Raw genomic sequence first — 13,053 nt, 5'->3', positions numbered from 1 at the left:
CTGGAATGGTAATTGATAACCAAAACACTCACATATAGGTTTGAAATATCCACGTGACATCATGACTCTGGTATGTGTATACATGTGTGCCTGTGTCCTGTTAAGTCACTGCTTCAATGTCCCGTTGTCACCCTAAGTGATCTATGTCCACTAAATCACAAAAAGAATAAAAACATATCTACAAGATATGTGGTTAAGATCTTAGATTCATAGGGCTCTTACTAGTAGCATGACATGGGCAAGTAACTTGAAACTTCTGTCTTTCATTATTCTCATGTATAAAATGAGGATCATATTAGTACCTATGGCTGTTATGAGGACTAAGTAAGTTAATAAGTAAAGTGCTAGAACAGCAGCTCATGGTGAAGACACCGATGTGTTAGACAGTATTATCATACTCAAAGTTATTATTGGGAACATGGCAAGCATTACATAAGTATTAGTTATCATTATCATTACCCAGCTAAGACTTACCATAATAAGGTCGAAATACATTCAGCAATAATTCCCTAACATAGGATGAAATACGGAATAGTCTGATGCCAATCATGCTTATTCACAAATGCAAACAGATGGAGAGAGATTTTCCTGCGACTGACCTTCACCAAAACTTTGGCTTTGTGAATTACTTCCAGGTTTTAAAGTTACAAATCTTTGCCTTGAGTTACTGGCAGGAGATTAGGGAAGGGCTGCAACTGCATGGGAGAGATCCTCAAATGAGGAAACACGTTTGGGTTTGCTTCCTGTTTCTGACGGTGTGCCCTAGACTAACGCCTCTCAAACTTGACTGTGTACATGAGTCTTGGTAAAATGCAGGCTCTGAATCAGCAGTCTGGGGTGGGCCTGAGAGTCAGCATTTTAAGCAAGCTCGCAGGTGATGGCGATTCTACAGGTCCCTGGGCCACAGCTGGAGGAGGGAGGAAGCCAAGGCCCCAGCATGTGCGACCACTGGGAGGGCCTCCTGCTTTTAGGCAGGACTGACTGACCACAGACTGTTCTTTCTTCATCAAATCCCCAGAGGAAAACAATCCTTATTTGCTTTTTAGGCATTTACTCCTCCTCAGACCTTCTTGCTTAGCCTTGTTAAAGGATGCAGGTTCCTGTGCCCCACCCTGGGGTTTTCGACTCTACTGGTCTGTTTGTTTAGTACGTTTCCTTTTTTTTTTTTTTTTTGATGTGCACTCAAGTTCAGGAACCTGTGCTTAAGGCTAACAAGCCCCAGCTGCTTCCATCAGGTGGTCCCACTTCATGGAGTCTGTGGGTGAGCACCTTCCCTCACATACAGAAAAAACGTGTATATAGACAATGGAATACTACTCAGCCATAAAAAAGAATGAAGTAATGCCATTTGCAGCAACATGGATGGACCTAGAGATTATCATACTAAGTGAAGTCAGTCAGAGAAAGACATATATCATATAATGTCACTTACAGGAAGAATCTAAAAAAATGATACAAATGAAATTATTTACAAAACAGAAATAGACTCACAGACTTAGAAAGCTAACTTATGGTTACCAAAGGGGAAAGGAAGGGTAGAGATAAATCAGGAGTTTGCGATTAACATATACATAGTACTATATACAAAATAGATAACCAACAAGGACCTACTGCACATAGCACAGGGAACTATACTCAATATCTTGTTATAACCTATAATGGAAAAGAATCCTGAAAAGTGTGGGGGTGTGTGTGTGTATATATATATATATATATATATATATATATATATATATGCATAACTGAATCACATTGCTGTACACCTGAAACTAACATGACCTTGTAAATCAACTGTACTTCTAAATAAATAAATAAATAAAAGAAGTGTGTATTTGAGCTCACACAACAGACCTAAGCCAGTTCCAGAGCATCCAAATCAGTGTTTGAATGTGAAGTGGAGGTAAGCTGTACTTGGAATTAAGCTTATACTTTTCTGTCTTCTAGAAGATCACAAATGAAAACAGCAAAGTCATAATTATATGACTAATCAGCAAAGGATCAATACGTGTAATGAATGGGTAGGAAAAGAGGGAAGATGCAACACACAGGCTAAAAATGGGGACACTGCTAACTTTTTCATGTGACTCTGGCCATAATTTCGTTCTTTGCAGCTCAGAGGTTTGCCTCAAAATGAACCAAAAGTGCATCTTGCCAACCATAAAATTAAGCAAATTCACACATAATGGACACCAGATAAATCCTTTTTAAATGGAACTAAGCTGAATCATACTCACCATCCAGACAGTGGTGAACCTTAAAAAAAAAAAAAACCAAAACCAAAAAAAATAAAAGCCCTACAAACCTGTTGAGAGATAAGAATTCATTTCAAAACCCCAAATTCACTGGAATTTCACGAGATTCTGCATCTCTGAGGGGTAGAAGGAAAATCAAGGATGCAGAGGGCAAGGGCTGCATTTGTTTTGTTCCTTGAGTGAACGAGAGGTGAGGGCAGCTTGGAACAGGAGAGAGTTGCGTTAAGAAATGTGAGTGGGACCCATGCAGAGGTCATCGGCTGCTGAAAGCATCTCCTGGTTTGATGGTTTGATGGTTTCAGGAAATTACTTGCAAAGCTGGCTGGATTCACTCCAGATGGCCACAGTGGTGTGGTTTGTGAAACCATTAAAATGTAGAAAAGAGTCAAAAATATCCCTTTGGTCTTGAAGATACCAAGCCCTTATTCCCCAGTGAACAGTACAGGAAGCTCTGAGGGGCCCCAGGGGCTATCATGGGAGCCACAGAGCTGATGGGACAGATGGGGGCATGGCAGAGCCCACAGTCTCTTTCTCAATCTGTTTCTAATATAAAAGATTTAAGCTTTGGAGATACTTTCCAGGGGGGTGACTATTTGATCAATTCTTCCAAGGTTGGTACATAACTGGTACTGCGATGCATTGGAGAGAAACTGATTTCCCAACGCCAGGAGTGCCTTAGGGCACTGGGCTTAAATGCCTCCAGGAGCCTGACGGAGAGGACCGCAGGCTTCCAGAATCTGGGCTGAAGGTGAGATCCTGCCATAAAGCATCCAGGAAAGGTGAATCTTGGTCCCCAACTGGCGTCAGGACAAAAGTCATCTCAGCTGCAGAGGCTGAAAGAACATTTGCAGTCATGGGCCATAAAGCAAGCACTGGGCATTGGGAAGAAGTCTGGGTTTTCTGTTTATCTAACTTGGAGTAGTTCGGCCTAGGCGGTGCACACACACAGGTCATTCCCAGCACTGAAGGCAAATGGGCCACGGCCAGGTGAGCAATTCCAGACCCTACTGCCTGTCTTCCATTCCACCCTCTGGAAAACCAGCTCCACACACACTGGAACCGTCAGGCTCTGTGTCCAGGAAACCCCACTGAGCCCCCTAATCCAGGGAGGTTACTGTTACACGCGGAGCCGGCAAGGCACCCCACTCCCAAGGAACCACCTAATGAAAGCCTCATGGAGAGACTAAGGTTGCACAGACTCAGGCTAATTCCATCTGGGCCTCGTGCCGAAGCTATGACCTCACCGTCGGGCAAACCAACAGGGACCCCAGAAAGAAAAGATCAGTATGTGGGCCAGACCTGCTTCTAATCACAGCCAGCTGGGGTGTACGGAGGTAGCGCCATCTTCCTGCCGCCCCTGGATACCAGGACCAGGATCTGCGGGCCAGGAGGCATGGTCACCGTACAGCAAAGAATCCTAAGTTCTGGCCCAAACACTTGTGTGTGTGTGTGTGTGTGTGTGTGTGTGTGTGTGTGTGTGGCATTTCCCCATAAAATCCTCTGCCATTCTACAAGTTTCACGCCAAAGAGAAGCTTAATTAGGTGGGGCCAAATCTCTGCGGAGAATGCCCAGTTACAGAAGCTGGGGAGGAAGGATATAATTAGAACCTGACTTTTTTTTTTTTTTTTAACAGAACAGCTCAAAAGGCCCCATTAAGAGAAGGACACTGAAAAATAGCCAATCCATCCATATCCAGAACTCAGGACCCCGGAAATTTCACTTACCAGCATCATTTGGAAAACACGTAAAAACACACACTGCGGCGTCAGCTGGGGCATTTTTTTTCCCTTAGCTCTTTTCAGACTTATGCATTTGGTATGTTGCGAAAGCAATTCTTTTTGCCTACTCTGCTACGTTGTTTGCATTTGTTGTACACTGAATCTTCTGGAGGCAACAAAACTTTGAGGAAGCTGTGGGTTCGAACCCTGGTCCGGGAAGACCCCACATGCCACGGAGCAGTTAAGCTCGTGCGCCACAACTACCGAGCCTGCGCTCTAGAGCCCGTGAGCCACAACTACTGAGCCTGCGCGCCTACAGCCTGCGCACCGCAACAAAGAGTAGCCCCTGCTCGCCGCAATGAGAGAAAGCCCGAGCACAGCAACAAAGACCCAGTGCAGCCAAAAAATAAATAAATAAAAATAAATTTTTTTTTAAAAAGGTAAATAACAGTGTTTTCACCTGATGGGGTCACCATGAAAAAGGCCGATGACTTGGGCTTCTGTTAAAGGAACTAATAGCAATTCTCTACACGCTTTGCTTGGAAGTTCCACCCTCGGCACTGGTCGCTAAGTATGATGTTGCAAATAAACTGGTGAAACCTGAAGTCTCTTAAACTGTAACCCCCATATGAATATGGATGCACGAGTCCTGACGGGCCCATTGAACAGCACCATCAACACGAGATCCCCTGGGGACTCCCAAGTCCTGGTGGAATCAGGGAGGATTTGCAAAAATGTAAAAATTCCCCATGAGCCAGGGTCGGTCTGATGAATGAATATACAAAGAACAGGGATGGACTTGGACGAAGACCCTTAAATCTCAGAGGAGTAACTCTCCCACGATAGCCCCAGATCATTTTGACTAAACGTTGCTAATTCCATTTGCTTTTAGTCCAGTTGACCATGTTTTATTTTACAAGTTGTGGGAGGAGACTCAAAAGCACAAAAATCTTAATTCTATACACAGAGGTACAGGTTATGATTTCTATTCTTTTAAGGAAGAAACTCTTTTTTTTCTCTTTTCTGGAAATGTATCTCTGAAATGATGATGGGAATTCATGGACATATACAACATGTGCTTTGCTCCAGGTTGTCAAAAATACCTCTACATACAAAGCAAAGTCGAGTCAGGCGTGCAAAGACCCAGTGAGTCACAACCCATCAAGGTTGTAAGGACAGGGTTGGCGCTCCACATACAACTGAACATCCCTGATAAAACATCTCTTTCCTGAACCAGCAAATAAATGCCCACAGCTGCACTTGGTGGTTGGCACTGGGGTCCATTCACCATACGGTCACACTTATTAATCATCCTTCCAACAAATCCAGCAAGATAACAGGACACAGCCATGTTCTTGCAATTAGTCTGCAGGCCAAGCAAACATCTCCCTACCAGGGTCTTCGTCTATCTCTCCCAAAGGCATCCTGCCCCCCTCCTCTGTTTCTTTTTACTTTGTCTCTACTTCATGAGTATACCCAAGAGTCCCCAAAGCCTGCCACTTTGAACCCTTTACACCTGGAATCAAGCTGCTTTTCAGAGGGGGAGAGTGTGTGTTGAAAACAACAAAATAAGAAGGCTCTTTCCTGGACCTTCAGCCAAGGCAGGGAGGTCACAGCCAGTTTTGGAGCAGGAAAGAATCTTAAGGATAATCAAATGCAGTCATTTTTCAGAACTGTTTAAATACAGTGAAACCCTTTTCCTCAATGTGATTGTATGTAGAAACCCAGTATGTAAAACAGAGAGAAAAGAAGCTGTTATAGCCAAACGATGGAATATAATCTGGCCATAAAAAGCAACGAAGTAGTGATACATGCTACAATATGGATGAACCCTACAAATATTACGCTAAGTGAAAGAAGCCAGTCACAAAGGACCGTGTATTACATGATGCCATTTATATGAAACATCCAGAAGAGGTCAGTCCATAGAGACAGAAAGTAGATTAGTGGTCGCCTAGGACTTGTGGGGTATAGAGGGATTGGGAGGTGATGAATAAGAGGTACAGGGTTTCTTTTTGGATGGTGAAAATGTTCTAAAATTGATCATGCCATTGGTTGCACAAATCTGTGAATACACTCAAAGCCACGGAATTGTATAGGTTACATGGGTGAATTTCATGGTGTGTGAATTCTTTCTCAACAAAGCTGTTCTGAAAACAAAACCAAACCATTCTCAGTCCTCCACCAGCCAGGCCCCCTTCCTCACCCTGCTCTCTCTAGTGGCCCCAGAACCACCTCTGCAGACCCCTAGAGGTCTACGGAATGTGGTTTGAAAAACCCTGATCTAGTTCAAGTTTCCACTCCTCAAAGGTAAACCAAGACATGAATCAAAGTCTTTCGACTCCAAGTGCAAAGGGCCTTTAAACCCAAGATCTCCCTGATGAGTCCAGGCTCATCCCAGGGGGAGCGCTGCAGGCCCGGGTCTCACCGTCCATGTCCAGGCGCTGCATGATGATGGCCAGCTCCACCTCACTCGGCATGTACCCCAACGAGCGCATGGCCATTCCCAGCTCCTGCTTGGAGATGAAGCCATTGCCGTCTCGGTCCAGAACCCGAAAGGCCTCTCGGATCTCTACAAGGGGAGAGCAAAGAAAGTCCAGTGTCACAAGGTGTGGTCTACTGCATTGAAATGATTGGCGATTGTCCATTGAAAACTCCTAAATGCTTTACAAATAGTGATGTGTCAAACCCTTTAATCTGATAAAAAAAAGGGTGGCCAAAAGAGGAACAAAAGAAAGGAAGAAAAAAAAGAGAGAAAAGGAGATGGGAATAAAGGAAAGGGAGGGAAGGGGGATTAAAAACAGAAAAACAGCTTTGGAAGGAGGAGATAACTGGCCCTGAGCATCTAACACACAGTAGCCGGTAGACAATTAAACGGTGGTCCCAGCTGGGAATTGTGTCAGCCAGATGACACTTTCCCAACAAGGATGAGGATTAGGTTTCAGCGGTGAGAAGACAGCTACTAGCTTGCACTGTCAGGAAGAAAGGAGGATGAGATTCCCCTTTGCAGACTTATACTTCAGCTCCCTGCTGCCGCAGGAGCTGTGCAGAAAGCTTTCTCAACCTCCTAGGAGGACAGGAGTTAAGTACCCTGCTGTTCTTACTTCACTCCTCTAATTTACAGCTGTTTTATGGCTATAAACAACCTCAGATCAATAGGAGTGTCATATGAGCCCCAGAGCCGTCTTTAATCACATTCTCTGGGGCTGGCAGAGAATTTGACTCCGCCATCAAGAAGGCCATTTCACCCAGCAGGGAAACTCCCATCCTCTTACCCCAACCAGAGTTGCTCTGCTTTCCACCCAGAGTGCCTCCCTCCAGAGCCCCACCTCCGCCGCCGCCGCCTGTTTATCCTGGGTTGGCTGAGCATTTCCTAACACATCACACCCCTGCGAGGTAGGTCATGGGAATTCGATTGGAGATCACAGGCTGGAGATGAGAGGTACATCAATTGTCTCTGAGCTCCAGACAGCTTTGATTTTTCATCAATAAACCCAGTGTGAGCCCAGCTACAGCAGCTGCCAGCACTCATCAGGCCATTCAACAAGCAGTGGCCGCCTATACCTAAGGAGCACGGGAGTTAGGACTGCAGAGAAATCTGCCGGACATCGTGGTTCCCCTCCAGAGCCCCTCACTCCAGGTGGGAAGATAAGATCCAGGCAGAAACTTGCAGGAACTCTTCAAACTAATGCAAGACGCTGGCCCTAACCATTTACAGTCATCCCTTGGTATCGGCAGGGCAGCCGGCCCTTGAATCCATGGGTTCAGCATCCATGAAGGGTCAACTGTAGTTACCACTTCTCTAAATATCTGACTATCCTCCCAGCAAACACATTGAACCCTTACCCGAGCAGGCTTTCTCTTTCCTATTTGTATTAATTTCCTAGGGCTGCTGTAATCAATCACACAAACGTGGTGGCTTAAACAACAGAAAGTTATTCTCTCACAGTCTGGAGGCCCAAAATCTCAAATCAGTATCACTGGGCCAAAATCAAGGTGGGCACAGACCTGTACTCCTCCAGAGGATCCAAGGAAGATTCTTTTCCTGCCTCTTCCTACAAGCTTACTTCCTTGGCTTGTGGCCGCATCACTCCAATAGCTGCTCTGTGATCACATCACCTTCTCGTCTTCTGCCTGTGATCTCCCTCTGCCTCCCACTTACAAGGACACTTGTGATTGCATTTAGGGACCACCGTATAATCCAGGATAATCTCCCCATCCCAAGATCCTTAATTTAAAAACATCTGTAAAGACCCTTTTTTCCAAGGTGACATTTACAAGTTCCAGGGATGGGAATCTGATACCTTTGGGGGTTGTTTTTCAGCCCTCTACACTCTACCATCCAGGGCTTCCACCTGAAATACCTTGCCATCCTCTTTACCTGCCCAAATCATATCGGTCCTCCAAGACCAAGACGAGGGCAGCATATTTCACAAAAACACCTTTGCTCACCACAGCCAAGTTATCTCCCTCACTGCCGACTGTTCAGCAGGTCATTTACTCCTCCCACGTGACACCTCGCACGTGGCATCTAGAAATACGATGAAATCATGGTGCAGAAATCACGGCTTCTCGGAGCTGCAAGCTCCTCATACATTTCATTCACGGCGGTATGTTCCCACCTACGCTCTGAAGGAGGCGCTTGACGGACAGCTGTTCAATGCACGATGGGTCTGAACAAATAAGCATCAGATATTAGCAGCAGATTCATTATGGGTACTAATTCAGCACTCCGAATGCGGTACGTGAATAAATGTGTGCTCCGGCAGAGGGAAGACCAGCCTGGGAGTCAAGACCTTGGGCTCCCAGCCAGGCATATTAGCTAATTAGGTTTGCAGCCAAATCCTGAGGCCTCGGTTTGTTCATGTGTAAATGAGCTGCGTTGGCCAAGAGAATCCTTAAGGTCCTTTGAGCCCCTGTCTAAGGATCCGTGGACATCGTTAAAGTGTTTAAGAGAAGAACAGGAAGCCTGTGTTCTCTTTCACACCCTATTGATCTGCTGTTCAAACACCTCTCTTTTTTCCATTGATGATATAGAAAACATTTTAGCCCTTTCCAAATTCTGAATTAAGGGGTTTGTCTGCATTTTGAGAATTTTCTCATCAATGCAACATGCCCAAGATTACCTAAAGCAGCCATATGTTTTCCTACCAGGTGCCAGGTGGCCCTAAAAGAGCTTAGAGCCACGGCTCAGCTTGAGGTCACATCACACAGCGCTCAAGGACACTGGGGCAGAGACCACGCCTCACTCAGCCCAAGTCTCGATGCCAAGGGCAGGAGGATACAGAGGGAGGTCTCCTGAGACGGGAATCAGCCTACAAGGAAGTCCATCTAGCTCTGCCCTGTGACCAGGGCAGGCCTCTCCCTCAGCCTCAATGTTCCCATCTGAAAACTGGGTTGGGTTGGATCTCCTTCCAGCCTCTATGATAGGGTTTTTTACATCAGGGCCGACACAAACCGTGCAACAGTAGAAAATGTCAGGGGCCCTGCCTGGGGTCCCAGAAGAGGCTGGGGTCCCAGGTGGGCCAGCCTGGTGGTCAGCTGCAGGCTGAGCCCTGCCCCTTTTTCTCTGGACCACTTCTCTCCCGAGGCACCATCTCCTCTTCCCATTCCTCTGACTCAATCCTGAACTCTCTGGGCTGATGCTGTCACTCCAAAGGACGGTCCCCTTCTGTTGACAGGGCCTGGCCTCACTCCTGTGGTCCCCTGCATGCCCTAGATCCTACCGGTGAAAGAGCCTGTATCCTTACACTGGCCACTCCAGAGAGGCCTGGTTGGGAATGTTTGAGAACTTGACCTGGAAATGAGGGCCTTGGTGGGTATGCCTCCCGACCCCCACCTTGCTGCCTGGGTTATGCCTAGGGTTGCCTCACCCCTGGGCTACTGGATTTGGTAAATCAGACCTCAGACAGGGGTCTCCCCAGAACTGCCCTGCTTGAAGGAACATGCTCCCTCGAGGCCTCAAGCACCCATGGTTTACCTGTCTGCAGCCTCCAGGCGGGCCCTGCTCTAGCCCAGGACAGTATGGGGCAGGTACATCTCAGCTCTGAGTTCTGTTTTCTATGGCCCCCAAGTAAGTGGGACAAAGCCGCTCTTCTCTGTTTGCAAAGAATGTCTGCTCCCAGGGGCCCTTCCCTGGGAGTCCAGTGGTTAAGACTCCACACTTCCAGTGCAGGGGGTGTGGGTTCGATCCCTGCTCGGGGAACTAAGATCCCATATGCCGTGCAGCAGGGCCAGAAAAAAAAGCTGGAGCTCTGGAAAAAAAATCAGTAAAATTGATAACTCTTAAAAAAAAAAAAAGAAACTAGCAGTAAATTATTAAAAAAAAAAAAAGAATATCTGCTCCTGTGTGTATGTGGTGTGTGGTGGGGGGGGTCTGTGCATCTGTATCTGCAGAGGCAGACAGAGCTCACTAACTTCGTTTTCTTTCAAAGTAGCAGAGAGGAGGGGAACAAAAGTACAAAACTAGAAATCCATAATGGGAGCCTCTAGAGATTTCATCTTTCCACCCTGGAAAGATACCTTGAAAGCTCAGGAAGCAAGAGGCTTATTAGAAGGAAATGGGTCTTGCAGCCTGAGACACGTGATGTGTGCCTCATTTTGTTTTTAATAGCAGAACAGGGTGTGAGAAAGATGCCCATAAAACAGCGGAGACATGGGAGCAGGCCGGATCCCTCTGCCTCTGGCTACAGGCAGCCTGGGCACAGCACGAAGGGGCTCTGGCCACTTTCCACATCCTCGGGAACTGGAGACCACAGATCAAGTTTCTGGGAACAACTCAGTAATGCGGTGTGCTTTCCACTGGAATGTATCCCCTCTTCAGGCGAAAGTCCCTTGTGCTTCGGAGTTATATAAGCATGCTGTGCTTTTGCTCTTTGATTCAACCTCAGCCTCATGAAGCATGTGCACACCAGGCGCCAGCACGGCCAGTTCTGCCCTCTGCAAGATGACTTCGTGGACCCCAGAGGGGCATCCATGATGCTCTTGGAGCCTGTCCAACTGTCATTGTGCGGAATATGAAAGGAAACACGGTAAGACACATCTTCTGAAAAAAAGGAATCCACCCTCTGCCTGTGGAATCTCCCAGAAGCAAAGTCTACATTCCCACAGGGACCTGGGCCTCTCCTCCCTGGAGTGAGGTTGGTGTTCTGGAGCAAAGCAAGGCCTGGGATAGAAACGATCCTGTTTTAGAGAACAAGAGATTTACTGCTCATTATGCCAGCAAGTCTATTTTCTTAAAAGTACCTGCAGCCACCACTGGTACCCCCTGTGTCTGGACCCAGTGCCCTCTGAGAACCATGCTTTGGTTCTGTGATGCTTCCTATGGTCATAGCCAATTCAGGCAGGAGCAGTGGCCAGAGGCGCGGCCATCATACAGAACAGACTCACAATCAGGCCGCCCCAACAGAGTGTATATCAGATGAAATCCAGACACCAGGCAGAGTCAGTATTCATCGGCTAATGTTCTAGCTCTGAAGAATCAGCTGAAATTCATTGTGCTAACTGGCAAACTCAAATTAGTAACGAAGAACAGTTTTTCCTATCTCAATCCCCGCTAGCTGTGAAATCTGTTTATTCTCCACAAAAAGGTACGTTTGGGAAGCAGGTGGGATTTTAACCACAAAACGTGAGGGCTTTATGAATGAACAAGATGCCTTCTGTTGATAAATGCCATTGAGAAACTGCAGAACTGGAGAGAGATGCAGCTCAGCAAGGCTAGGCCAGGCAATTATTAAACACCAACACAAACGCACCAGAAAATATAAGAGACAAGTCTGGAGGTCTTTATTCGGGAGAAATAATAGGACGGGGGCTGAGCTAATGACAAAAGATTTAGAGAAGTTTCCCCCTTCTCTATGAAAGACAACAAATGAATATGTAGAGCTGATTAATACAGCCATTCACTCACTGAACAGTTGCTGCTTATTTATTATATGCCAGATGCGATGCTAAGATAGATAGGTAGCCAAAAAAACTTTCCAGGCTCCGAGAAGTTTACATTCCAGTTGGAGAGACAGAGGGGTGACCAGATATTCATAACGGAGAACGACAAGCACAGTAGTACAAGTCTACACAAATCTCATGGAAGTCCTTCCTTAGGACAAAGAGACAGTTCTGTGAAAGGGTTACACTTGGATCTTTTGAATCTTAAGGCCTCAGAGAGAAGGGAAAGGAGGTTGAGTGGAGAAAGTGCACCAAGATGGGCGTGTTCAACGCACTGGCTGCGTGGTGGGTGTAGAAACATCGAGAGATGAGGGTGGAGAAGTGTGCTAGGGCAAGATTGAAAGAGCCTTCGAAGCCACCTGAGCTTTACCCTGCAGGCCAGGTGTTGGCAAATGATGGTCTGTGGCCAAATCTGGCTCACCACCTCATGTGTCGATAAAGCTTTATTGGAACACAGCCACGCCCATTCGTTGACAAATGGTTGTCCATTTTCAGCTGCTCTTGGACCACACAATAAGAACTGAGTCATTGTGACGGGGACAGTTTGGCTCACCAAGCCTAAAATAGTTATACTTTGGCTTTTTAAAGTTTGTGAACCCCTGCTGTAGGCCACAGGGAGCCCTTAATGGTTTTAAATTTTTAAAAAAGAGAGAGAGAGAAAGGGTCAGATTCGTTTGTAAACTGAGGGCTCTGGCATCAGGGTGGTGAAGACCAGAGTGACAAGGGGTGAGAAGCAGAGCCCTCACCTGGAGACGAAGGGGAGATGAGGAGCCCAGAGCTACCTCCGGAGCTGCTGGGAGGGGGACCAAGAGACTTCTGAGCGGTCCAGGGCTCAGGTGTCCCGGGTTTAGGGGAGGGACGATTTGAGGATGATGCTGAGGTTTCTAGTTTGCCTGATGGGGTGAGCAGTGATGATATTAACTGAGAGCGAATTCAGGAAGAAGCACAGGGTTTCAGGGAGGGAGGGAGGGGACGTGGTATTTTGGCCACGCGGAGTCCAGGGCTCTGAGAGATACCCAAGCAGTCAGGCCTGGTGAATACATGGAAATACACGACTAGCCTTTGAAGACAGTGATACTGAAAATACGATGAGGATGGAAAATGGGAATAGAGTGACCATAACTGCATACAAAATGCT

The 13,053-nt window shown here is 46.6% G+C and overlaps 1 protein-coding gene across 2 annotated transcripts in view; it reads right to left on the bottom strand.

Moving 5' to 3' along the window:
- The window catches only part of CALN1 (calneuron 1), a 430,726-nt gene that overhangs the window by 212,460 nt on the left and 205,213 nt on the right, over window positions 1-13,053 (bottom strand). For both annotated transcript variants that reach the window (XM_059897526.1, XM_059897527.1), the window contains exon 3: window positions 6,400-6,543. In XM_059897526.1, the coding sequence (XP_059753509.1) occupies window positions 6,400-6,543 (144 nt within the window). The remainder of the gene's footprint in view (window positions 1-6,399; window positions 6,544-13,053) is intronic.

This window comes from Balaenoptera ricei, chromosome 15 (assembly GCF_028023285.1).
Source record: "Balaenoptera ricei isolate mBalRic1 chromosome 15, mBalRic1.hap2, whole genome shotgun sequence".
Lineage (NCBI taxonomy): Eukaryota > Metazoa > Chordata > Mammalia > Artiodactyla > Balaenopteridae > Balaenoptera > Balaenoptera ricei.
This window is presented reverse-complemented; position numbering and strand designations above follow the sequence as displayed.